Raw genomic sequence first — 26,236 nt, 5'->3', positions numbered from 1 at the left:
TGAATACAATGACAGTCATGGGTTTTACAATTGCAGTACTGCTTCAGTACCACCTGCAAGAATAGTTGGATAACATGAGCACATTTGCCTCTTCTGCCAATATAGTAAGGTCCAGCCCGAGTTTCACTCTCCAGAAAGTCAGAGAATGATGCATGAAAAAATTCAACTTGTGAATTATTGTCAAAAACCTTGACAATAGAGTGCAAGTCATACAGCAATAAGTGTATGTCTTGAACAGATACAGCCATGATATCTGCAATGCCAGCTAATGTGGGAGCATGACCCCTATGACGGAGCATAATGCAAAAAATAGTAAGGATAGCATCAATATGCTCAGGTTGTACAGTGGCTAGAACTTGGTGATACAAAGCATTAAGATTGGCAAATGGTGAGGGTTGTGTTTCAATGTGGGGCTGTAGAACCATGTTTAATCGTTGAAGAGGATTGTGTCGTGGGTCACCAACAAATTTGATCACAGTTGCAGCATAGATGAATTGTTGAGATGATTCATTGACAAGATACTTCAGAACAGCTTCAGATGGCCAGTTGGTAACAGAAGCCATTGATGGATGATATGTGCAGATGCGTAAAAATTCAGCTTGAAGGAAAGTCTCAATATCTTGATCAGGATCAAAAGAGTCATCCAGTTCAAGATAATGGGAAATTGAGAGAATGTCAGGCTGTTTGAAAATGTTACAAATATGGGGCTCTGGGCGACTGGCAATGAGAAACTGAAGGGAAGTGTCAGAACAGGTTAGGCAGGTATAGATTGCTTTGATGATGGCACATTGCTTCTCCTCGCCATCATTGTTGCCAACACACTCGTCAAGACCATCCAGCAGGATGAGGGTCGGCAACTGAGATCCAGGAGAGTCCACGACAGCAGCTTGGACAAGGGGCTCAGCAATAAGCTTAGTGAACTGGGCCTCCAGAGAACGAGAGAATATACTTGGGTCTTGCTGAACGACATTCTCAATGAAGGGTCTCGCCGCCGGTATGGAAACTGCAATTTGGTATGCCAGGGTTGCCACCAGGTATTTTTCAGTGTTCCTCTCCGCAACACTGCGCGAAAAGAAGAAGCTTGCAGCTAGGGAAGAAGGTTTTGCTGAGCAGCACGACTCTGCAATGGATTGGGCTATGGCTGATTTGCCGGCCCCAGCTGGGGCGTGCAACCAGAGAATCGATTTCTTGTGCTTTCCATTGTCGCCGTCGGCTACTGGCAAAGGGGACAGTGATGGTGAAGGAGGCCGTCGTGGCGGAGGGGACAGTGATGGTGAAGGAGGCCATCGTGGCGGAGGGGACAGTGGTGGTGAAGGCACCGAAGGGGAAAGTGAAGGCGAAGGCGATAGTGAGGGCCAAAGGGGGGGCGAGAGCGAACGCGGCAGCGAGGGCGAACGGGGCAGTGAGGGCGAACGCGGCAGTGATAGCGAAACCAACGAACTGTCGCTCTCATCATCAGTTATATTATATATTTCGGTGCGTGGTCGCTCTATGGCGATTGGGAGTAGTCTCGCGCGTGGTCGCCGCTGTCCCCTGCTTCGCAATGTTCTGCCTACTGCAGCATAAAATCGACGTTCAGATGCGCGAGGTAGAGGTTCCGCAGCCAAGGTGTGTTGAGTGACTGTGTCACCCGCAGCCAAAGTGTGTTGAGTGACTGTGTCACCCGCATGCCAGGTCATGATCTCCTTGATAACAGCCTTCCGGGTATCTGGATGGCATTTCGGCGGTGGAAATCGAGCGTTGGCGTCATGAAACGCGCTCTCGGCCACGTTACGATGGAGAAGATCGAATGCTAGGAAAATGTATTATTACAGGCTACGAAGGGTTCTGAGCGCCTACCAGAGTTACTTCCAATGGACACATGAGCGTCGCCTTTGACGTCGTAGAATGTCCCTCCCTTGATATCACGAAGTTGTGCGTTCTCAAAGTGCGGCATCGCGCAAGTCTAGTCGTTGTTGTTGTCGAGTCTGAATGTAAGATGATGGATGGGGGTTGAGTTGGGCCGCATAGCATCGTTGCTGTGTATTTGAGTTACTTTGTAACTTCCCCACCCCTTTGTGTATTTCTGTTTGGCTGTTCATATATTGGAAGCTGTGAATCAGACGATGGTGTCCCATCCAACTTGAAGTCACCATCGCTACTCCCCGACACCGTTGTCGTCGACGAGAAAGCCCTATACACGGTCGAAACTACCACTCGGATTTATTTCCATCCAACCAATAGTCAAAAGTGCCCTGAGACTCAACTCAGCGAAGGCCTCGTCAACATATACCTCGTGCCCAGCACGTTCTCATATACCCATTGGCATCAATATCATATCCATGACACCATCTAAACGAGTGGGACCTCATGATGTATTCAACGAGTCCATACTCTCCTTTCTTCGCCGGCGGACATCCAAGAAAGTGCCTGCAGAGCCCCCAAATTCACCAGACACGGTGATGAACGAGAAGAGCTTGATGATTTCGGAGGGGAACGCATATCTGAATCAAGCTTGGGGGCTCCTGGAAGGAAACCAGGACAGGCTGGATAGCGCGCTGAGAGATAAACTTTGGGAACGGGCGAATGAGTGAGTGTCGTACGAGTTGGTTTTGATTAAAAACTCATGGCATTCATGTATAGAGTGACTCGTTCTGCGCCTGTTTTGGGCAAGCTGTCGAAAAAGTCGCGTCTTTCACCAGCGGTCTTCGTCAAGGATGCCCGTAGTTTGCTTGAGGAAATACAGGTGCGCTTGTTTGCATCGTATTGAGCTCATCACTTACCCTTAAGTATTCTAGAACGCCCTGGAGACAGGCGCTGCGCCCCCTTTTTTTCCTCCGACACCACGGTCGCCCTCACCCACAGAAAAGTACAAAAGTTCCCCAAAAGTAGCGTTTACTGGAGTGCCTTTGTCACCACTGGGCCCACAGGTACCTAAAACCCGCGCTACAGAGTTGACACGGCACGAGAGCTTGAAGCCTAAATCACACAATGGAGCTGCAAAGTACCAAAATTCGAATAGCAGTTGGACAGCACCCCCAGTGTGTTATTTTCTTATGCTGAGATCATATTTCAAGACTTACTCGATCTTTTTTCTTAGACTAATAGATCTGAGCCAAGAGGCCGGAGTAAGAGCCAGGATCGTGTAGAGCCTCCTCCACGCTCGCAGCATCTTCGTCACAAATCTGACATGACATGGTATAACGACCGTCAACGACGTACATCACCGCAGCGTGAACGTTCTCCGCGACGAGACCCCTCGCCTCTCAGACCATCACGAACGGAGCCCTCCCCCCGATGGAAGCCGTCAACGAGGGACCCCTCACCAACGCGGAGGAAGGACGGATCACCGCGAAGAAGAGACCCATCACCACGACGTAGAGAACCATCACCTCGAAGAAGAGACCCATCACCACGACGAAAAGAACCCTCTCCACGAAGGAGACCGGCATCACCTCCCCCATCTCAACCACGAAGACCAATTTCACCCCTTCCAGCTCCATCTCCAATAGCACCAGCAGCATCATCATCATCCAGACGACTCCGCCTCCCACTTTCCCGCTCACCCTCACGACCACCCAGACCCGAGTCCCCACGGCGCGTAGTAGCCGAAGACGCACCCCTCTCTGCTCTTCCTCAAATCCCTGCCACAAGATGGTCACCACCTACCATCGTTGAGTTTGGACGGAGATCGCCTTCGCCGCCTCCCAAGTTTATTCCTCCGCCGACGACGATGCGCAGGAAGGAACGGGAGGCGAGGTATAGGGATGAGTATGATCGGGAGAAGGAGAGGGAGTATAGGTCGAGGAGGGGGTATGAGAGTGGGAGGGAGAGGGATAGGGAGAGGGAGAGAGGGTATGATGGACGGGAGAGGGACAAGGATAGGGATATGGACAGGGGGTATGATGAGAGGGACAGGGAGAGAAGGTATGATGAAAGGGATATGAGGGGGCACGATGGGAGGGAGAGGGATAAGTACAGAGGATATCGTTCGGACCGGGATAGGGATAGGGATAGAGAGAGGGATAAAGACAGAGAGAGGGAACGCCCGCGAGATCCAGAACGAGAGCGGGATAGAGACAGGGATAGGGAGAAAGGCAGGGACCGGGATAAGGACAGGGGCAGAGACAGAGACAGAGATAGGGAAAGGGAACGAGAATGGCCAGAGAAAGAGCGCGACAGAGAAAGAGATCGAGACAGAGGGAGGGAAGACAGGGACAGGGACAAAGGAAGAGATAGAAACAGAGACAGAGAACGAGACAAGGCAAGAGAGGGAGGCGGCGACAGGAAACGAGAGGAAGGAGACAGGGAGAAGGAACGGGATCGAGAAAGGGCGAGGTACGATGATCGATCCCACCACAGGAGGGGATTTTCGCCGCCGCCCTCAGCCCCGTTGTCCTCACATCGCGGATACGGGGGTGGTGGGCACGGATATTCCTCTTCTCGCCTTCACCTGCAGGCTCCTGAGCCGCGGCATGGCAATGGGTCCAGATTTCTGGAGGTGTTTTCTCCACCTGATATGCCGGTTGTCACTTTGCCTTCCAGGTAGTGCGTGGTGCACTACTACTAGTACTAAATTATCTACGCGGATTTTGTGTTGTTGTATGATGCAGATGTATTTATGTGATCCATAGGACCTCAGGACCCTACTATGAAGACATGCGAGAATGGACCATATGATGGTGGTAAGTGAGTATGTATGTTCGTGAAGGTCGTGAAGGCATGAATTGGATATCGCAGAAGAGAGGTTACGCCTCTGAGTCAACAACGGCCAGCTAAAAACCTCACATCAGCTCATGCTTCCCGAAAAAACGAGAAAAAAAAGGTCAACTAACCGCTTGCTCAAACTCGACCACCTGCTCCGTCATCACATTACACGGCGCAATATCCACATCCTCCCTAGCCCTCTCCCTCAAAAGACCCCACATAACCCACCAATTATCAGCATCATCCTCTGCATCATACCCAAACACATCAACAATCTCCGCCCACTCCGCCGAGCCCACCCCTTTCCCTTTCTCCTCCTCCTCCCCCGTATCCGCATCCGAATCCAACACATCCTTCCCCGCGTCCCTCTTCGCACGCATCACATCGTCGCGCATCTGCTGATAGTCCCCTGGAGGAAGGCACATGAACTGTATATCCCCGATCTCTTTTTTAGTCACGCGGGAACAGCGGTCGTGTCGGATTTCGTGGAACGCGTATAGGAGTGAGCGGATTTGGGAGCGTGAGTGCAGGTGGGAGAAGAGTTTGCCGAGGACGGCGCCGTCTTCGATTGCTAGTGCTGCTTCTTGGATGGAACCGGGCTGTTGTCGAAGGAAGAATAAGAAAGTCAGCCCAGAGAGATAAGTAGGAGTTGAAGAGCGAGAGGAGGAGAGGCTTACGGGTAGTGGATTTGCAGCTTCACCTACCAAGACTAGTGGGCCAGATTCGTGTACCCAGTCGTCCAGGTCTGGCACTTCTTTGAAGGCAATACATGTTGGCGATTGAGCGAGTTTTCCAAGCTTCTTCAGCCTGACCAAGAAGCATGTTTAGAACTGGCGCAGCAATAGAAGCAGCGGATAGCTTACCGCGGTTCTGCAGTTTCCAACACCTCTTGCATCGCAGATAACGGTGCAATCTCTTCCCAAGACCCTTCATTACCATCCTTTGGACAATAAATGAACAGCGCGAAATCAGCCTTGCCTCCCTGCAATTTAATTTTTAGCCCAAATGTCAGTTTATATGTATTTGCAGCGGCGCGGACTAGTCACTAACCGCAGGGAAGCCCAGTACACTTCTTCCATCCCCAAACCAAGCAAACATTGATCTCTAAACACGCAACATGAATGTGCATATCAAAGAAGAAAGAGGGATCAATGGTCATACCAAAATTCCATCATAAACGAAAGAAAGGTCTTCATCCTGTACAATGAGTTCTTTGGGTATCGTCGCGCTATCATGAATGAGTTCCTGGAACAAGGGACAACAATTGAATGAATGAAAAGACGAACCTGTACATGTTCATACGATGTACACTTTCGCCTTGATCGAATAATTGTCTTGATAGCCCTGACGGCCCATCCGCACCAACGATAACGTCCGCCTCGAGGACTTCCCCCGTCGATAGTCGCACGCGACATGCTTCAGGCTCTACCGCGGCGACGGTGGTGTTTAGATGAATAGTTGCACCGCATGATAGGGCAGTATCGTATAGCAGTTGTCGTAAATCGGCATGCTGAAATGCAAGCTCAGTTCAAGTAGATTGGCCCAAGACCCGAGTAACGCACGTGTGCAAAGACGAACTCCCCTCGCGATTCGCGTAGTAGTTCCTCATCCCAGATGTGTTCTCCAAGTAGCTCCCCAGTCTCGACTAATAGCGAGTTAGCAGGTTTCTACAAGACACGAAAGGACACCAGACCACTGACATAGATTCAACGCTATCCCCTGAGACTTCAACGAGATCTTACGCAGCTCCTTTTCCAAGCCCCAATGAAACAGAATCTTGGATAGATTGGGAGGCATACGGCAGCCGCCCGTGGCCTTCATCATCATCAGCACCATCACTGACGCGTTTCAGGGGGATGAGAAAGACGAACCTTGGTGATAGAATCATGCTTCTCCAGAACCACCACTCGATGCCCAACCCTCCTAAGCGCGATAGCACACGCGAGACCCGCAATGCCAGCTCCGATGACCAGAAAATCCACCGAGAGCGAGGCGATCTGACGAGCTGGTTTAACCTTTGAAGTCATCGTCGGTCACTCAAGCTGCCAAGAAAGCCAAAAACGACTCACCAAACCCATTTGAAATGGACGTCAAAAAGGAGGAGGGTGAGTTGAAGGGATCCTTTTAAGTAGCATCCTGGGCCCTCGAGGGTAATAAACCAAAAGGAAAAGGCGTGACGCAAATAGATTTTTTTGTTTCGCGAAGCCCAAACAAACCCTTTACGTACATGCTTCACGATCGAATTGAATACAAGTGCACCCGTCAAGATCCCTGGCAATAAATGAATGTATGTAAAGGACAGGTAACCGAAATGAAAGGATCAATTGTGTGGTCGTCTATTTAACGAAATCTGGAGATATGAAGAGTTGTCGTGGGCGTGGTGAATCAGAAATTCGGAATGGGACATCAGATACTAGCAACGAACTCCGTATGTTTTTTTATTTTTTCAATTCAAAAGTGTACTCCATCGTCCCGAAAAGACGAAACAAGAATAGATCATCAGCCTGGTCAGGCGGTAGATATTCAATCAATCACTCAATGTCTGAACCAGTTGTCTCGGACTCTAAATCTAGGGAATCATGAGGCCTGTTTGATGGAACAACATCGCGGGTTGGTATCAGTCGCCGGTCGGTCTCCTTCAAGTTTCCATACGTGAGCCGACTTCCAACTCAAAACGTCATTTGACTCAAAAATCCAAAATCCAGTTTATTCGCCGCTGAGGCTCACAACCAACAACCTGATTAACACCTCCTAAAAATCCCTCTCCTCATCTCCTCCTCCCTTCAGTTCAAAAAACCATCAAAAATCAGCACAACATCGCACACCCCAGGGACGCGAAAGCTCACCGATACTCAAACATCAACTGAGCACCCACAAACAAGCAAAACACAACTCCGACCAGAAATCGCACACCTGGAAGAGGCAGGGTCAGAATCCAACAGGGTACACACAATGAACCGAACCAGAAGAACCCACCTTCAACCGTCCCAAAAAGCTGCTTAGCGAAGAACGAAACCCCTTCAACACCAACAACGAACCCTACCAAATTGGCAGCCATCATCATCATGATGTTAAATACGGCCCCAAGGGCACAGACGTGTCTGTACCATGGCCTTTGTCCGAACTGTACGCATCGCGGAGGTGAGCAACGGAACAGCACACGAGCACGAGGAAGGGAACAACGGAACGGGACACGAGGCAGGGAACAACAACAAGACAAAGATCAGGAACCGACAAAACATCAATAAAAACATAAAGAAAGATAAGCTGGCGGGAGCTTGAAAAAATGCTTACCTTGGACGCAGGCAACAAATACACAGCACACAACTCTGGTATGATGAACAAGCTAACCAGCCATCCCCACGCCAGGAGTCTAAACGTAAGATCATGCCACAGCGCAACGAAGGAGAACACCAAAACGGTGTTCACCACCACGTTGTTGGCGCCGCCTAGGGGTATATAGATGTATCTAAAGAGCAGCATCAGATCCGAGCTTGCGATGTTAAAGAAAGGACGGAAGAAAGGAATTACCGAATAACCCAAAGATTATAACTCCTATGCCAACTCCTCCAAAACCCCAACGTCGAATAATTATTCGCCATACACCTGACCATATTCTCAGGTGGGTCGATCCCGTCCATGAGCGCCCATAAGCGGAAGAACCTCCATGGTATCAGAAGCTACAACGAAAAGAAAGGCCGTTAATCACGGAACATAGTAGGTACCCCAACGAAACGAAAACTGACCTTGAGCCAAACGATCATAAGGTTCCAAAACCCAATCATACTGATCTGCGCGGGGCTAGCCCCAACCCACGCTTTCCTATCTTTAATAGCGACGACGTACATGAAGTGGAGGATGAACTCCATCGTCATAAACGAAACGACGAAGCGGAGGAGGTACTTTATCGTTGTTTGTGTTGATATGGGCGTTGGACGGCGGTGCTACAAAATGACCCCTGCGACTTCAACATCCGTTTCATAGAAAGAGAAAGAAAAGAGAAGGAAGGACACTGACCTGCCATATGAAATCATTGAACGTCATGATGGGCCCAGCGATGTACAGCGGTGGATAGAGAACATAGGCGATATAGTTCATGTACGAGTACATCCCCTCGGGATGCGCCATCGATTGGCGCTGTTTTTCCGAGAGCTGGGCGGAGCCTGTCTATCCTTCGCATTTGGCTCGTCAACTTTCACTTTCAACTGCAACGGGTAAGGGCAGGGGTTACCCACATCTTCGGAGGAGGGGGAGCGTAGTGGTTGACATGCCCAGTAGTGATCCATGCTGAACGAGACGAGGCGGAGCATCGTGATGTTGAAGCTGACGTGCCAGCGGGGATAGGCTCCTTGTATGGTATCCTTTTCATCATTCGTAAGATCAGATCTACAACGAACCATTCAAAAAAAAGACAGAACGTACGAGGTATTCCAAACCAGGGATCATATCCCCAAACCTATACCCTCCATACCGTTCATTCAAAAAAAGCACAGCAGCGTTAAACATCCACGTCAACGCCGGCCCAGCTCTACTCCCCCGACACATCTTCGCAATCCCATAATTCGCAGAAACGATCGCGAGGACTTTCAAGGCACTCGTCCCGTGCAATGCAAGGATCATGACGAGCGAGCAGCCCACATTGAATGGGATGAGGTATAGATTATTGCCTGGGTTCACTGTGGCGTAGTGGACCCTTAGGAACTTGGAGAGGAGGAAGGCGAGGGCGCCGATGAGTAAAGGGGGTAAGTTGTTTCGAAAGGAGCGGTATTGCGCGTCACTGTTATCCTACGCAACGTGTTAGAGTTTTTTTGGATGGGGGGTAGTTAGGGGCTTACGATACGACGTCCGAATAGCCAGCCGTTCGACAGCCGCATTTGATAGAATGGGTAATTAGGGTTAGAGGCTTGACAGAAAAAGGTCGATTAGCCGCGGAAAGAGGGGAGGGGGGAGGTGGTAGGGACTCACGCGAGCTCAATGACACGGGTATCCAAACCATAATGGGTATAACGATGCATGCTAAAGCATAGTAAACTTTGAACTCGAAGCTAGACCATCTTGCTGCCGGCCGTTTCTCGTCTGGTCGCTTGGATGTGGATGAAGGTATATCGACGGTCAATCCCGTCAGACCCATTGCGGGTCTCGTTGTGGTAGGGTCCACCGTTTCGAATTGCGGTACTGTTACTGGTGAATGAATAGGCAACAATCGGTCGTTGTTCATTCCGAGGTTGGAGGGTGGTGTTTCTAATAGTGTGCCGACATTGAGAGTCGTGCGCGGGGATATGTAATGGTGGTGGTGGTGTGGAAGCCGAAGCGTCCTCTTTTCTTTATCAGGGAAAATGTCCATAAGCGCCCCTTCACCGCCAATCTTCATCCCAGACGACAACGAGCTAGCGCTCCCGGCACCACTAACATCCAGAAACCTCCAACCACGTTCCAGAGCAGTCTCCCTTGCTCGTTCAACACATTCCGGTTCCCTCTCCCGACCTGCCTCACGCACAAGTTCCCGATCACACAACATGTCCACAAGCACAAGACACCGTTCAGACTCTCTCAGTTCCGCCGAAGAATCGCTGTTTATTCAAGCGCTCATGCAGCCTGACACAGGCGAAGGTTCCAGCAGCTCACACGCGAGCCGGATGGCAGGAGGGAAGAGGAGACAAACGGGAGACGACGTCCTCCGGCGGAGTAAACGACGGAGAATCTCCTTTGTCGATTGGATGGTTAGCTCGGGCGAGGACGAGGACGATGAAGCCGTCGACCAGCTTATTTCCGATGACGAAGACGAGAAGCCACTCCCTTCTACATCTACTTCTATCGCAGGTCCATCTACACAAGGGACTTTGTTCAGCTCGCAAGCGAGCAGCAGCCTTTCATCGCCTCCCGGCTATGTGAGTAGCCCCAGCCTCGCAAAGATCTTACATGCCACCGATATAGAGCCGCAACCTATCAAGTCCCTACACGAACCCAGCACCTCCACTTCCACGTCTACCATCCCACCTGTCCCAGTCCCAGTGGCACCCTCCCCAGCCCCAGAAAAACAACCAGAGCCTCTATCCGAATATACCTGCCCCATATGCTTCTTCCCCCCCACAAACGCAACACTCACTCCCTGCGGGCACATATGCTGCGGCGCGTGCCTCTTCACGGCTGTAAAAACGACGATGCATAGGGGGGCGATGATGCCTACCGGTGAACCGAACGTTGCTAGGTCCGTGTCTATTTCTTGTGCTCCTACGGCCTGTTGACATTACCTAGGTGTCCAGTGTGTCGTGCGGAGATTAAGGGATGGGATGGACGAGGGGGTGGTGTCATCGGAATCAAAGCGCGTGCTATATTCAGTATCTGATGAATGGATGTATACGGGAACCAAAGCACCTTGTCACAGGCACTTGCACGAACGTCTATCATCTTGACGCGCATATATCCACTCCCTGAGCTGCCCAATGACAAGAGGCTCGCTCAGCGATCAATATTGCTGCTGCTTCTTCCTCCTGCTCCCAAGCCACCCTCCGTTTACATTCCTTACCTCGAGCCTGAGTCCACCGCTTTCCACCTCACTGGAGGTTCAAATAGCGTAAGTCACAATATTCAATACACAAGTCCTAGCCAAGAACTTTCCTACAGCTTTAATGAAATTTCTAAGTATGATAGTACTCTGCTTTGACAGTCGATTGTTTATACATAATTGTCTGTCGGACAATCCTTACATAGGTAAAACGTCACTTGGGTTAAGGAACAGAATCAGTCAAGTTCTTCATATTCCTCCTCCAAGTCGTCGATGGCCATTTGGAGATTCTCAAACTTAATCATGAACGACTTGTCCATATCCTCGATCCTAACCTGCACCTTACCCAACTCGTTATCCACCGACACCACTGTCCCCCTTTTCCCATTCATCTGAGTCTGATTCAAGCCTTTCAAAATCACAGTATCGTCCCTCCTCCACCTCACCTGCGACGTGTTCGCCGGTGGGGCCGCAGGCCTCTTGGGAGGACGGAACATGCCCTTCGCCTTCCGCCGGCGGCTTTGGACGTCCCTACAATCCGCCGTCGAGATCGAGTTCTCAGAAAGGAACTTGTTGAGCTCGACGATGCCCATGGACTCGCAATAGGTGTCCCAAACACGTCTGCACAAGGTCTCCTTGTCCAGGATGTCATCAAAAGTGGCTCCGTGGTCCTTGAGGAAGCGTTTGAGCTCTGAGGCGGACATGGTGTCGTAAAAGAATGGTGAGGAGGATGGTTTGGTGGTGGGTTTTTCGGAGTAACGTGGTGGAGGGTTGGTGGCATTGTCAGTTTTTGTGCGGGGTATAGATGGCTTTGAGCTGGCTCGGGCAGCGAGAAGGGTCGGTCTCGCACCAGGGGTGCGATATTGATTGAATGGGTGTCCCATGTCGTGCTTATTGGACTTATAGCACTGCTCGCAAAGGTCGTAGTCATAGCAGGTGGTACACTTATACCTGGCACCTGTGAAAAAACTCTGCCCACATCCATCACAGTTACACTGGTGCTCTCCAGGTCTCGGTGTCTTAGCGGGCGGCGGCTGATGGGTGGATGGCTTAGGATTGGCGCTCGATGACGATGGGGGGGTGATGGCATTAACAACGTCAAGGAAGGCAGCAAGAAGATCACTGCATTTGCTTTCAGTGGTGCGCGGGCACCTCGTACACGTACAGAGGCCATCTTCGCCTTCGCAATGGCTGCAGTGCTTTGTCCCAAGGAGTGTGCGGATGATACGCTGCATGGGCTGGGTATAATACTTGTCGAGCCATGACGACTTGAAAAACATCACGTCCGTCGCATTCCTGACCTTGCCCATAATGAGGATATCACTCTGCAGCGAGATAATGTTGCCTGCAGCGGATATACGGACGAACTTGTTGATCTCGCCCCTTTCGAGGATTTCGCAATCGTCGTCACAGAAGATGAGCTTGTCTATGAATAGATCGGGCGAAAGCTCGTCAGCAGTCTGGACGACCTGAGCAATGCGCGTGGGGGAAAGCGAGCGGTAGTTTTTATGACTGACGAGATCGTCTTGTAGGACGTCTAAGCCGACACCCACGGTAACGCAGTGGAGGTAGTACATGAGACGAGCGATGTCATCGTCAGCAACGGACACGCGTACAGTGCGATCGGTCATCTTCAAGGAGAGGCTGGACAGTGTAGCCATTTTGATCTCTATTTAAAAAAAAACACTGAGATGGATGAAATCAGCGGGATATGGCTTGTGAATGTGGGGTGGGGAAGGGCGATAGGGAAAGTGGGTCAAGGGAGCTTTTGACCTAGACTCTCTCTTAGCCCGTTTAAGAACCTATTGTGTTTGTGTTTGAAGAAGGGCTTGGTCTAACTTGACGTACTGTGACGACAGATCTCGCCAATCAAGCATAAGGGAAGGACTGAGCGTCAAACACGAAGATGGCGCCTAAACTTGGCCTGAACAGCGCACAAAATAAAACGAACGAGTTTTCAGTGCGCACGGCGGCGACAAAGGGTACAGACATGCTCCTCCACTCCAAAAAAAAACCACGCGCGTGTGTTGCAAAAGGTGGGGAGGAGCTCAGAGTCATCGCCGCAATGCTCCCAATCAATCGCAGTCCAGGGACACATCAACATCAGGGAGGGGACCGACAAGAGACAAAGAGACAAAGGCACGACCAAGACGGGACGCGCCATGTTGTCGAACCAGAGTCGACAGTAAGGTGGTTGGGAGCAAGAGGTGTCAGTCTGTCAGATCCACGATCGGCGTACATAGGAAACAAAGTGACCTTATGCATTCCCACGTCGTGTAATTCACTCACACAGAGACGGAACAGTTCCAAATCGTGTATAGAGAGTTGAGTAAAGGTAGGAAAAAGGAAGGAAGGAAAGGAAAAGGTATAGTGTTGTTAATGTGTGTATAAATATGAGCAAATATGTGGAATACTTGGTTATACCAGTACAAAAATTTCGACGCCAACCTTGCGCCAACCCAACGCCAACACATGATTAAAAGACAGAGATTTTTATGTAAGTACAGTAGTGGACAAGCAAAGCCCACGGAAAAAATAGCTGACATAGCATACTGCAGTTCAGGCCCAGGAACACATCGAAATCAGGGAGGTGACTGAACAGAGAAAAAGGCATATAGGGGGAGGAGGAAGAGGAGGCTCGAGGACAGAGAATTAGGTCAGACAGTAAGTACGTTGGCGTTCACAGATTGGAAAGAAACTCGCTCGACTACTCCTGACGGACGAAAAAAACGTGAATGGAAGCCAGGAGATGGATCGCTGTCTGTGCGCAAGGCTAATTTCATGCATGTGCCCGACATGTGCCTCCCTCTGTCCCCAACCGACATGTTCCACCATCTTACGATGCGACCAATCGAGCTCCTTTTTGTGCCAGTCACCCCATCCGTCTGGCCTGCCCGAAAGTTTACCGATATCCTATTCGCGTACAGCGAGATTGCGGTGCAGGAGAGGGGTGTAGATGTCAGAAATCGTCGGAATGGCTAGATTTTGGAGGGCGCAGGAGGCGCATCTGTATCCTTCTGTGACCACCCTACTCGTGCATCCGCGTCCAAATCCGTGAAATCCAACCTTCCTTCCAGCACCCTACTACCCGTTATTACCAAATGCAACACGCCTCCTTCCCTGCTTTCCACCAAGCTGACTCGGGCGCATTTACTGTGCTGCTGGCCATCCCAGCTCAAGCGAGCTCAGCATCCGCGACTTAAGTTCCTCATCTGCACTTGCACCTGCCACGTCACTTGCTCCATGAGCAACACCAGGACCGTCACGTTCGCGATTTTCATTGGGATTTCCGAAGCATTACCATACTATCTTTGGTATCGTCAAAGTGCGTGAAGAACTGGGAACATAATCTCGATTTCAAGACTGGACATGAGATGCAGAATGGTATGTATAGTTTGTTATAGACCGTCGCGTGATTCTTATATCTACACAAGTTCACCATGCGTAAATCGACAGGTCCCGTCATCTAAGTAGCAAACCGAACCCGGCGTATCATCTGTGGCTCATCATCTTCATGACCTACCGCGATCCGATAGATACAAATATGAAAGATTCGTTTTGAGAGTGGGTTGGCCTCTTGTAAGTTGGGATTAGACATAGCTGACGATGACTTGCTCATGTACTCCTTGTTTCTCTTTGTAGTTTCACCGCCAAGATCGAACCGCTGAGGGAAAACAGTGGAGACAGAAACTTCAAGGCATTGGAGAGACTGTCTCTGTTCTCGCAGGACTACGACGTAAATGAAGAGCGGGGAGGATGGCTATGCGTGCATAGGTAAGTAATGCTTCTTCAACGGCCTTGGACTTGCACCAATTACTATCGTATATAGGGCTCTTCCCTCGCCTTCATTCCACAACGAGTTGCCGCGATGGTCATGGGATAGGGACTCCCCCAGTTTGCCTGGCCTACTGGACTGAGCGGGAGGACCACCGCAGCCTTCTACTCTGGCATTTGAGTAAGCACGTTCACCAACTGGTCATCATTATCTCAACATTGAACGAACACACTCCCACGCTAGTCCGCTTCCTCATCTACCTTCGTCCGAACTGCGTGCCTCTGGTATCCCATACGGCTCACTGAAGCGTTGACGGTTCGCGTACGTTCAAGGCTATCATCCAAGCATCCTTGCCAGTTGTTCACTGGCAGGTAAGTGACCGCTATCTTCATTCTTGCACATCCCTTACTCATGTCTTCCTCCCCGTCCCAGCATCGGATTCTTTGGAATCGCGGATGATGCAGGGAGTAGTGCGTCGTCCGTTCACGCAATCCAACAGGTTTCCTGTGGTCATCGGTTTAAGTGCATGAGGGGAACAGGTCAATGAAAGGTATCTAGTAAGTACTAGTTCTTGAGAGGGATGCCCATCCGAGTCGAAAATACATAAATCCATGCAATGCCAATCGAAGTTTCCAAAACATCAGCAATTCTGTTCAACCTGCTTGTTTCCCCATTGTCCTGGGACTCCTTCATGAAGCATGTTAATCCAGAATTTCCGTGCATCAGAACTTTTTGAGGAACTCACCCGCTTCAGCGCCTTGACTTACCCGCTTTCAATTGTGTTCTCAAAGTTGGGTTTGTGCATTTTCCTGTCCACCCGTCAAGATCCAACTTGGGTCCCGTCAACTTGACATTGGATTAACTACCTTTTCTTGCTTCTGCTCTTACCGAAGTTACTGCAATGGATTGGTGCTTTAAAAATACTGATTAGATAGACAATTTTCATGAGATGAGTGCCATTCGTTTCAATACAGATCAGAAAGACCACATCCCACCAGAAATACTAGTACAAGACTACAAGTCGCGCGGGTCACGATGAACGAGTATCTTGCAACAGATCCAATCTCTATAACTATCGTACGTTTGCCTCCCTTTTTATTGAGCTAGGGCACCACCAATGCGTTGCACAACCTTCAAAGGTATCTCTTCAAGGTGCTCACCAGCAGGGACATCGCCAAGACTGTGTTGACCACTGCTATTTTGAGTGCTGGCCGAATCAGCGAGAAGAGACCCGGAGTTGCTACCAGGGAGAGGAAGCTGACGAGGTGGGAACAATAAATGAACGACCCCGCCGGATTTCGAGTCCCGGTTGATACCTGCTTCAGGTAAAACTTTTGCTTGCTACAAATAGACATTCAACACCCACCGAATAAGATCAGTCCTAAAGGAGTCCCAAGGGCGATCACAAATGCCCCATTGAAGAAAGTCCAGAAACCACCGACGGATGCGAAGCCTCTCCAGATGGATTTGTCTCTATAGTCTTGGTGTAGTTCCCAATCTGAATGGTCATTTTGACCAAAGATTCTCAATGTGCCTATGTCCGGGCTTCGAGGTATGAGGGAGGAGGGGTCGGGAAAAAGTGGGGAGAGGTTTGTGACAAGAAAGGATGTTGAAGACTGAAGAAGCATTAGTTAAAATTCACCAAGGAAGAGTTATCACGCTTTGACTCACACTGAAAATCCCGAAAGACGATAACTGTAGCTTGACAAAACGCCTTTTAAACTCACGAGAGACATTCCCAGCAAGGTTAAGGCCGGGGAATAGAGGGGTTGGTATTGTGTTGGAGACAACGTCATTGGTGTTGTTTGTTAGACCCACCAGAATCGATACGGTGCGGTTCCTCGCATCAACCAATGAGTCGTCGTACATCTGTAGTGTTGTGAAATTTACGGTGACGAGTAAATCAGGGGAGACGTCCGGCGAGGGGGCTGACATTATTTCCCGAGCTATACATCTCGTGAGATAACTTCAGGAACATGGCAATTTAATCTTACCAGTCAATCCCTCCCGGCGGCTCGGACAAAATATGGTAATGGTTTGGATATACGGATCAGACTGTACATTTTGCGATTTACCCCCGATCGTCAGATTACCATCCAGGTGGACGCAATCAGGCTTGTTTTTGACATCTAGTGGATATTACGGATTAGCCACTACCATGAACATATTCAGGGAGCGTACCTGAATCGTCCCAGAGAGGTTTAACAGTGATAGCAGTCTTGAAGTCAGTGGATATTACGGATTAGCCACTACCATGAACATATTCAGGGAGCGTACCTGAATCGTCCCAGAGAGGTTTAACAGTGATACTTCAGGATCACTAGCAATGGGTAAACGCATGTCGATGAACTAATACCATAAATTACATCGCGTGTAACTGGATCTTAAATACCGCTACTCACCGCTACGATACTCCAAACGGGGGGTTCCATATTGAAATCATACAATAGCTCTGGGGCACGATAATCCTTGTGTGGCACCAGTCCAATTTCGTGGATGGGCTCTATAATTATTGAGATAGCTGAAAATAAAAGAAGTGCCAGCAGCAACGGAATGGCGAGAAGGAACCGGAAAGCTATGATGCCTTTTGCTTCTCCCCTTAATCGCGATAATGTTAATTAGCGAAATTGACCTGTACAGTTAATCGAGTCCTCACGCTAAGGCAGGCTCCCAGATAGCTTTTCCGAACACAACTTCATAAGGCGCCCAGTCTTGTGGTAGAGGATCACATTCAGAAAACACGTTGAATGGCTTCCGGAGTTTCATTCCTCTGGAACGGACTATGCACGCAACTCGAAGCAGCAATGTCAGACACAGTGCCACCACCAGAGTATATAAAGTGATTATCAAAATCGCAGCGTCCTCAGTTGACCACCGATTCACAGTGAGCTTCCAAAGACCGAGACAAAACAAGACTAGGCATTGTGTGGTAAGCGACAGAATAAAAATGAACTTTATGGACAGCTACCAGTTATTTCAATGGAAACCAAGATCGGTTCACACAATTCTGGAAAATATTTCGAAGTAACAACCCTGTAGTATGACATTCAGGCGGAAGATTTCAAAAAAAAAAAAGGCAGCGAGAGGCTCACGCAGTTGTCGTGTGATGGATGGTGATACCGCAAACGACAACCACCCACGCGAGGGTGATAAGTGAGAGACCATTCACAAACACGACGATGGTCGCTGGTATGGATATGAACGAGCACACTAGCACAGTTCGGAGGAGGTACCTCCTCAGATCAGCGTTGGAAAGCATCAGTGTGAATGAACTAAGGGGAAGATTCAGGATGAAAAAGACAAGACTCCCTCATGGCTTTTACTATAAGGTGACATTTGTTAAGGCAGAGGGTAATTCCAGCTTGGGCCCACGTCAAACGACGATACAGGTGTACCTGGAACCTGTAGATATCCAAGTCAACGTAAATGTTCAGGATCGCAGTGTAAACATTATACTGCAAGCGCTTCTTAATTTGAGGTTCGAGGTCGAGATTTGCGTTGGATTTGCGTAATGAGTAGATACGGCACCGCTTGTTCAATGGGGATGGGTCTTCTTGAAGCCTCTTGCCCACCGTGACCCAACTATCGTTTGCGGTTAAGCGGCGAGCGCTAATTTGATACCCGTCGTGTATGAAAAAAAAAACATTGGCCGCAGGTGTTCTTTTTTGGGCTCTTTGAAAAGCCAAGCCTTGGCCAAGCCGTCAACCCAGCGTCAACCAGGAACCTCTTATCATCTCGTTGATACCTTTCCGACCCTGGGTTACTTGAAGAGGAAACACAAGTCAAGACCTGTACTTTGTCAAGCAAGAGGTGTCAGATCCACCGATCCAGCACGTCGACTCCCACGGGTGGGGGGAGGGGGGTACAGCCACCACCGGTTACCCGGCTAGAAGCTTCCCCGAAGCATGTCTTCGACATAACTTGTATTCTGATGAACGAGAGGCCCGCGCTGCTGTACCAAACTTTGTGTAATGATACTTTATAGCACAAATAGATACCTTTTGCCCCTTTCAACTGAAAAAGAAGAGAAAACAGCTCCAATCCTCTCCAACCATACTATGCAACTCCCAACCTAACATTATGACCTCGAGCATTGCAACTATGAATACTGATTCATTTGAGTTTATACTTAAATTTGCTTTGATAAACCTCTAGTCTCGAGTCCAAATACCCTTCACCAAGACTGATCTGAGCCCATTGCTAGGCACATTGTCACAAGCACACCAAACATACTTACCTCCCTCTCTCAAATCCAAGCATGTTCTCTTAAATCAAATCACATTCCATTAACGATATCAGAATACTTAGTGGTAGAAAATTGGACTGAGCGTCGACCTGCGTCGACTTGCATTTGCATTTGCTGAAGCTCGGAAATAGCCGCTGTCAAGGTCCCGTGACAGATCTGACGTCCAGCATCGCCGGATCTGACACCTCTTGTTGTCAAGTGCGGGGACTGTCAGTTCGATGTCGGATGAACCCATCAGGATGGTTGTATCTCTGCGTGGGGAGTGGCAGGACCCCTGAAAATACTGCCAAATGATAGATACTAGAATCAACGATTTTCAGATTCTTGTCCGTACCAATTTTGGCGAAGTCTGTCCGGATTTTATCTGACCTAAACCAAATTTCAAAAATTTGTCCGGACTTCGTATCTAGCCTATTCAGGGCCAAATTTTTTTCTGCAGCGCAAGGTTCGAACCACCGACCACACGGCTGACTGCAAAAATTACCTACGTTTTTCCGTTGCACTATACGACCATAGGTGTCTGGTTAGTATCTATCCTGTCATTCTCCTCGAGAACCTGTCCGGATTTTGTATCTAGCATTTTGCTGATTTTTTCGAAAAACTTGTCCGGTTTGTCTCTAGCCTAGCACCCCCGTTTTGAAATTTTTTGTCCGGATCGGTATCTACCATTTAGCAGCATTTTCAGGGGTCCTGGAGTGGCAACCCACTGCCAAAGTTTCAACTCCGCCGTATTTTCCCATCACCAAGAGACTGATCAAAGAATGGTCGTTTGTCTTTAAGTACCCCTCGTATTTACTTCGACAGGATGGTAAATCACCATTTGAAGTGTGGGTATTTGTAGATGGAAGATACATGAACTTTACTAAGTACTTTAGAGGCGGTCAAGGTCGCTTTGAATAAATGCGGACCAATATTATACACTGGTACATGCGTCAAGCAAGTAGATAAATGTTTAAGCGTGAGTACTAGTAGACAAATTTATTCCTAGCAGAACATGTCCGTTCACTTCCAAGTAAACGCCGGCCAGCTGCATTCGGGGTAGCTAATCTGAAGTCGATGAAAGGTAGGCGTATCTTGGGAATCCTTGACTTCCTGCATTTTCCGAAGGACATCGCCCTTCAAACCTCCTAAGTAAATACGTATATCGGGAATGGTTTCCAAGAAAGGAATGGTCAAGTATTTGACAATGCTTTCCTGATAGACGTAGACGTCGTTAAGGATAAACTGTCGCAAGGGGCAGGAAGACCTATGAAAAAAGTCCTCAAGCAACTCATGGTTTTGTGCTTTGGACTTCGTTTCCAGATGCAGGTACTTCAGGCTAGGCAGAGTAAGCCGAGATAAAATATGAGCAAAATCTCCAGCTCCTTTTAAATATAGCGATCGCAGATGAGGGAGTATGGTTTGAGATAATCCACAAACAGATGGCGAATCCCAGCAATCTACGCAGTCCCATTGTATCTCCAACGCTGCTGTACATTGCGAAAGGCATGTAACCACGTCCTGCGCGGAGTTTTGCGAGACCATGTGGATGTGCGTTAACCGATGAAATGGTATGTTGCGCAAAGACACTGCCGACAAGTTTCCGTACCACGACAGGTGGCGAAGCTTAGGTAAGGATGGAAGTAGAGCGGAAACCTCGACAATTGTACTGCTGGGTTGTTCAAAGACCAATTCTAGTTCCTCTAATATTTGCGCTTTGGAATCAACCGTGGCGATAAATTTGCGAGCGAGATTATCGTTCAAAGTGAACGCAATCGTGCGCCATCGATACATCTCATTCGAAAATAGATCGATCATTTTGGATGCATGTGCGTGATATTCCGGTGTGTCGCGACGCTCCACCGGCGCTGCAAGGGACAGCGAAAGTGGCAGTCCGCGAGAGCGGGTAAGCCAGAGTTCGATCAATGCAGGATGTGGGGTGAAAGGTCCAGTGCCCGACAATGAGCACCAAAGGAGTGGTAGAGATAATGCGACCTTTCTCCAGTAACGACAAACTTGACAAAGAAGTAGTGGCGCTCGCCTACCCCTTGGATCGGAAGGGCGTTCAATCTGAAGCCTGCGCAAAGATGCTCTTGGACATAGAAGGAAAATCTCCGCAATAATTTCCAAGGGGAGGTGGTTGATAGAAATGGCTTCAGGTGTTTCGGAAGCATCATAGGCTTCCAATGCTAGACCGAGAGTGCTGGAGCTTTCATACTGATAGGGATGAAGTGCTTCGCTGATTCCTTGTCTAGATGATTGAAGTCAGTTGATGGCTATCTCGGGACCAGCCACGCTCACGCAGTTATTGCTCGACGATTATGACTTGGTATACCCCCCTGAAAATGAAACGACGATGTTGGATTGTGGTAAGGCATGGACTTGAACTTGCGATGGGGTCATATTTTGGTGGAGATAGGCATCTAAATATGATGAAGATCCATTGTTATTGCGGGTCAATTTGGCGTCAACCTCCGCGAACCATTGTCTGTAGGTGTCTGGTTGTCCAGGATACAGCCGCATGCCAGTCAAGGAGCGTCTTTTTGTTCGCGACGCAATAATGGTGAACCAAGTTAAGTATGTTCACATGTCTTTCGGTCAAAGAGTAAGTCTTCAAAAGAACGATCGGTGGCAACCAAACAACAATTGAATTGGATGAGGGATTGATGAGGGACCTTATCAAGAGCTTAAGTATGTATTACGGCAACCTTGTGCGTTATTACGAGTCACGTGTACAGGTTTGTCAGGCGATTTTGTCAAAGATATTGGATAGATGGCGTAAAGATGTGATTTAGAGGACGTGATATAGAAAAGTAACAGGACGTCGGCCGTCTAGTACATGTTGTCATGTACAGAACTGACACTCATTGTTGATAGGTAGAAGACTAGAAGTGGCCGACCAGATCATGACGTATTTGTCAATGATTCAAAGTTGCCCATCGCCTTCAAGGGAAGTCCGTTGAACTTGATAATCGACCAGCGTCGGTCCTACAATTTCCAAGCACGATCTTAACTCTTCCCGTGTTAAGTTGGCGTCGACCAGACGAAGAGTTTTTAGTCGAACACCTTCCTCGGTTTGAAGGCAATCTGCAAGTCCCAAGCAAAATTGGTGCTTCTTGTCAGCCTTCAAGTCAAACAACATCTCGAGGGATGTCAACTCAAAGAGTGGTATAGACATAAGCAATGGTCGAATCGGAGCGGAAACATTCCGCAAAGTTAGCGAATCGAGTTGAGCAAATTCTTGTTGCATACACAACGACTCAAAATTTTCCGTCGGTGCGGTACTGCCGATCCCAAAATCCGCGCTTAACAGAGTGGGAAAGTGGGTTAAGATCGCTAAGAACTGGTTGGCATCAATCTTGTTTTCGATGAAAATGTTTCTGACCCCTAGAAAGCCATGCCGAGGATGGTCAAGTGAGAAATGTGAAAGATGGAGCGTCTGAAGGGTGGATGAGATAATGCATCCGAGGAAGAAAGCGCATCCATCCTCATTTGAGCAAACTGTAAGGTCTTGCAAAGATTCGAGTTTAAAGGAGCACTTGTTGTGATTCGCTCTGGCCAACTTGCCTGACCATTTCAGTCGGTTGACGTCGCGGAGGGAATCCATCACCTTATTGAGGACTTCGGGTGAGAAGTCATTATGTAGGGTGAGGTCCTCAAGTCGGTTCCATCCGACGTTCAGCTCATGGGGCATGCTTTCTAGCGAATCGACACGAAGGTCTAAGGCTGTGAGGTTGTCCATCCTCACATAAGCGAGCAGTTCCTTCAAGAAGGAAAAGTCAACTCGATCCACCTTCAAAGATGCTAGGTGGGACATATCAATCGTCGGCGTTGCAGAAGGCCAGGTAGATTCTCCAGTACCAATCTGACCGATAGTAAGGTCTTGAAGACAGTCACGGAGTGCAAAGAGAACGGAGCGCATGTCTATCAGGGATACCTCCCGATCTATGACGAGTTTGCTTGGTTTGAAGTAATCACTGATGATCCTTTGCGCGATGGCTGGAAATGAGAGGCTCAGGTCAGCTCTCGCCGTCAAAGAACAATAAAAGTTACTTACCAGAAGTCATGTCTGGTAGATGTTGTTGTTGCAGAGAAGGGCTTTCTCTTGCAGAGTGGTACGAACTATTTGAGGATGTCGCGTCTTGGTGTGGTTCATGGAGTGGTTCATCATTTGCTGTGGATGGCGTTTCGTTATCGTGTTCTTCGTTAATTGATTCATCATCATGGGTGAATGAGGTGGGTGACAAAGGGGGTAGCTGTCGGTATTGCGTTAGGGGACGACTCGGACGACTCGGCCTGGCCGTCTCTTCGGAAAGGTCTGCAAAGTGAAGCCCAAGAGCATTGGGAGTTTGCACGTCTAATAGGAAGCTATGCGCAAAAGGACCTGCTTGAGATGTTGACGCAGTCGGATGAGCATCGAGCCGGGCTCCTTCCGCACCCAGCAGGAGGGGATATGCCGAGGGGCCTGTATGAGACGTCGAGCCTGTAGTCGGATGGGCAGCGGAGAAGAGCGACCCAGTACCCAACAAACTGTTTGGAAATACAATATCTGTCGCAGACAATCCGGCCGAGGTGGTTCCATCTGACTCCCAATTTGCGGGAAATTTGCCACTAAGGGCTGACAAAGGCGGAGGAGCAGAGCTTGTCGAGGCATGATTCTGATAGGGAGTGTATTCATCAGCTGATACATCCATGTCGGTATTAGCAGCTGCGACGTCGAGGAAGGGTAATGATTCATTGATGTCATAGAGACACGTAATCCCCAAGTCAACGGTGCCGGTACTTGGTCCTCCAAAATTCCTGGTCGCGCGTCTTGAGAACATCGATGACGGGTGACGACTCAAATGGTGGTCGCCCTCAGGCGTGGCAAGGAGGGGAGGAGAATGAGCGGGACGTCGGTTGCCTCGTCTCAGAAACCGCATGAATCGGCCAAACGATGGATGCGGGGATATAGGAATCCGGAAAATCTTCTTCAGTGAGGGCAAAGCACCTGGCCGAGTTGATCCATTATGTGGCATCTAGTTGAAGGATGAGTGTATGTGTGGGTGGTAGTAACTCGAGGGACGTGTGGTGCTTGGGGTGACTTCGTTTGTGAATCGTCGTCTGACTGAGGGAGTGTTTATATTCGAAACATGACGACATTGGCGCCATAGTGCAAGAACAACGCCTAGACTTGGACGAAGATGCATCCTAGACGACCAAAGGGAATAAAAAGGTGAGTAGAAGGCATTGCAACAAGGCTGACAGTCGTTACCTTGGTCGTCATGTAAGAACGCGACCATGAACGGACATGAAGGAGTTGTGAACTTGTGACAAGCTGAGGCTCTTGTCTCTGCTGTCAGCCCTAGTACCGCAATGCCTTGTGCTTGTTGGAGAAAACCGACATTATCCGGTGCCCTTGTAATATTGCACATCCACAACTTCTCAACATTTTGAAGGTAAAGAAAAGGCGAAGGTTTTCTCTTGAAAGAAATGATGTCGAGAGGCGAACAACAGCAATTTTATGGCGTGAATTGAAGGGGGGATGCAAGGTGGATGGGCAGTGCAAAATTGAATGGATTGAAGATTCCCCACCGAAGTCATGTTACTTACGTTACATAATGATGATATTATCCGATGTCGCTATGTACTTGTGAGGTTAGACTCACCTTGCACCAGCCTTGGACTCACCGACCGTAAATCGCGAGAAAGTCACCAAAGCAATACTTTCCTGTGTCTAATTCTGTGCCTTCCCAGCCCAATTTTTCTGCTGACTATTCTCACCATTAGGGAGCAGCGGGCGATCTCCGAGCTTCTTGGCGAATCGGCCATGGGACTCAGCGCAACTCCAATATGTCTGCAGTGGGTGTTGAATCTAGGGCACAAGAAAAACTCTGAACCTATGCTGCTTGAGAGACATGCCGTCATATCAGACGCGAAGCTGGACTCTTGAGACTTTGCCAATTCGTTGAGTTGCGCAAGGATGCCTTTCGAATCGACGATTACGCACAGTAACGCCAACATTATCCTGCAGACATCGTTTCTCCATCCGCAAGCCACACAAATGTAGGTTTATCGTTATATTAACCCTGGAGGAAAACTAATTACCCTCGCCCACCTCCCCCCTTTGCATCTAGCTTCTCGTATCTGTTGTAGCGCGGTGACTTCTAATCAGGCTAATCGGTGAGCCGCACCCCGCCGCATGAACAAGCGGGGGCAAGCGGTGTGCTGGATGCGGCAGGTTCTTCTCTCACACAAACCCGAGTAAGCCTGAGGCGGACATCAAGTTATGAATACAGTTTGTTCCATATATCGCATTTTTCAGTGATATATTTCCTTAGTATTGCGACTACGATCCTAACCTCCCGCTTTTTCACAAGCAACGCAAATCCGATAACATGCAAGGAGCCTGGCACCTGCACGCTACCTGGAAATTGTGGCTTCCAGCAACGTCGTCGAACTCCTTCGAGAATATGAACCGATAGCTCCAGCTGCCTCTCCAGAGCGTTTCCTCTTTGTCGCAAAGCCTTGCTCCTTCGATGCCTGGAACAACGAGCCGAACCTCTATCTGAATCTACCCTCCCAATCTGCCCCTTCTTTCCTGCCAAGACAGGTTCAGACTACTCAAGCGCTCACTGATTTGCGCCACATATGCTCTAGTATATACCTTTTCACCTGTATTCACAGCTCGCTAGGTGCTCAAGCCGTCGCCGCAACAAAGAGTGGGATGGGCGGATTGTGGTTCCAGCGCGTGCTACATTCAGAATTCGGTCTATACGGAATTCAAAACACCTCATCGAGTCGGAACATTCACGTCAGGCTCCATCATCTTACATTCTCCGAACGACGAGCGATAATGGCTTATTTGCTGGGGCAGGCTTCGATCAAAGCACTAGTACCGACTATCTCGCGACTGTAATGGCAATAAACTGTAGATAAATGCTCGACCACTCAGAGCTTCGACGACGACAAAGGAGAGGAAAAAAACATTGAATACGGCAAAGCCCAACGAAGTTATATGAGGGAACGGGAAAGCTGAAGAATTTTTCAGAAACCAAACGAGAAG

The 26,236-nt window shown here is 49.0% G+C and overlaps 10 protein-coding genes across 10 annotated transcripts; 4 read left to right on the top strand and 6 right to left on the bottom strand.

Annotated features, from left to right (window-relative positions):
- Positions 1-2,321: 2,321 nt before the first annotated feature.
- Positions 2,322-4,528, top strand: LACBIDRAFT_306355 (uncharacterized protein; the record flags this gene model as incomplete). Its single annotated transcript, XM_001885313.1, has 4 exons — positions 2,322-2,569; positions 2,623-2,725; positions 2,778-3,020; positions 3,080-4,528. The coding sequence occupies 4 exons, from the start codon at positions 2,322-2,324 to the stop codon at positions 4,526-4,528; spliced, it is 2,043 nt and encodes a 680-aa protein (XP_001885348.1).
- A 199-nt stretch (positions 4,529-4,727) lies between these two features.
- On the bottom strand, positions 4,728-6,764 carry LACBIDRAFT_306354 (uncharacterized protein; the record flags this gene model as incomplete). The annotated part of the gene is made up of 11 exons (XM_001885228.1): positions 4,728-4,754; positions 4,815-5,285; positions 5,364-5,493; positions 5,550-5,668; positions 5,737-5,790; positions 5,848-5,914; positions 5,973-6,196; positions 6,249-6,331; positions 6,387-6,501; positions 6,558-6,701; positions 6,756-6,764. 11 exons carry the CDS (start codon positions 6,762-6,764, stop codon positions 4,728-4,730), a joined length of 1,443 nt encoding a protein of 480 aa, XP_001885263.1.
- A 611-nt stretch (positions 6,765-7,375) lies between these two features.
- Positions 7,376-9,817, bottom strand: LACBIDRAFT_191382 (uncharacterized protein; the record flags this gene model as incomplete). Its single annotated transcript, XM_001885227.1, has 11 exons — positions 7,376-7,467; positions 7,533-7,599; positions 7,663-7,810; positions 7,981-8,155; positions 8,218-8,366; positions 8,433-8,630; positions 8,704-8,853; positions 8,922-9,047; positions 9,109-9,471; positions 9,522-9,589; positions 9,652-9,817. 11 exons carry the CDS (start codon positions 9,815-9,817, stop codon positions 7,428-7,430), a joined length of 1,650 nt encoding a protein of 549 aa, XP_001885262.1. The 3' UTR covers positions 7,376-7,427.
- A 205-nt stretch (positions 9,818-10,022) lies between these two features.
- On the top strand, positions 10,023-11,032 carry LACBIDRAFT_330927 (uncharacterized protein; the record flags this gene model as incomplete). The annotated part of the gene is made up of 2 exons (XM_001885312.1): positions 10,023-10,894; positions 10,942-11,032. 2 exons carry the CDS (start codon positions 10,023-10,025, stop codon positions 11,030-11,032), a joined length of 963 nt encoding a protein of 320 aa, XP_001885347.1.
- Positions 11,033-11,427: 395 nt separating this feature from the next.
- LACBIDRAFT_295117 (uncharacterized protein) lies at positions 11,428-12,822 on the bottom strand (the record flags this gene model as incomplete). Its single annotated transcript, XM_001885226.1, has 1 exon — positions 11,428-12,822. The coding sequence occupies one exon, from the start codon at positions 12,820-12,822 to the stop codon at positions 11,428-11,430; it is 1,395 nt and encodes a 464-aa protein (XP_001885261.1).
- Positions 12,823-14,014: 1,192 nt separating this feature from the next.
- Positions 14,015-15,108, top strand: LACBIDRAFT_330925 (uncharacterized protein; the record flags this gene model as incomplete). Its single annotated transcript, XM_001885311.1, has 5 exons — positions 14,015-14,149; positions 14,174-14,516; positions 14,572-14,575; positions 14,834-14,965; positions 15,021-15,108. The coding sequence occupies 5 exons, from the start codon at positions 14,015-14,017 to the stop codon at positions 15,106-15,108; spliced, it is 702 nt and encodes a 233-aa protein (XP_001885346.1).
- Positions 15,109-16,693: 1,585 nt separating this feature from the next.
- LACBIDRAFT_295116 (uncharacterized protein) lies at positions 16,694-18,884 on the bottom strand (the record flags this gene model as incomplete). Its single annotated transcript, XM_001885225.1, has 9 exons — positions 16,694-16,912; positions 16,961-17,095; positions 17,148-17,184; positions 17,244-17,315; positions 17,369-17,564; positions 17,623-17,736; positions 18,059-18,238; positions 18,339-18,575; positions 18,790-18,884. Coding segments are annotated over 9 exons (1,284 nt in total), but the record flags the coding sequence as incomplete, so codon positions are not given.
- Positions 18,885-20,214: 1,330 nt separating this feature from the next.
- Positions 20,215-21,594, bottom strand: LACBIDRAFT_330923 (uncharacterized protein; the record flags this gene model as incomplete). Its single annotated transcript, XM_001885224.1, has 2 exons — positions 20,215-21,442; positions 21,527-21,594. The coding sequence occupies 2 exons, from the start codon at positions 21,592-21,594 to the stop codon at positions 20,215-20,217; spliced, it is 1,296 nt and encodes a 431-aa protein (XP_001885259.1).
- Positions 21,595-22,117: 523 nt separating this feature from the next.
- Positions 22,118-24,209, bottom strand: LACBIDRAFT_306348 (uncharacterized protein; the record flags this gene model as incomplete). The annotated part of the gene is made up of 2 exons (XM_001885223.1): positions 22,118-23,190; positions 23,249-24,209. 2 exons carry the CDS (start codon positions 24,207-24,209, stop codon positions 22,118-22,120), a joined length of 2,034 nt encoding a protein of 677 aa, XP_001885258.1.
- A 563-nt stretch (positions 24,210-24,772) lies between these two features.
- Positions 24,773-26,089, top strand: LACBIDRAFT_330921 (uncharacterized protein; the record flags this gene model as incomplete). Its single annotated transcript, XM_001885310.1, has 4 exons — positions 24,773-24,823; positions 24,961-25,032; positions 25,241-25,353; positions 25,618-26,089. 4 exons carry the CDS (start codon positions 24,773-24,775, stop codon positions 26,087-26,089), a joined length of 708 nt encoding a protein of 235 aa, XP_001885345.1.
- Positions 26,090-26,236: the final 147 nt, after the last annotated feature.

Source organism: Laccaria bicolor, genomic scaffold, assembly GCF_000143565.1.
Source record: "Laccaria bicolor S238N-H82 LACBIscaffold_30 genomic scaffold, whole genome shotgun sequence".
Classification (NCBI taxonomy): Eukaryota; Fungi; Basidiomycota; class Agaricomycetes; order Agaricales; family Hydnangiaceae; genus Laccaria; species Laccaria bicolor.
Note: the sequence above shows the minus strand (reverse complement) of the source record. Positions and strands in the feature narration are given on the sequence as shown.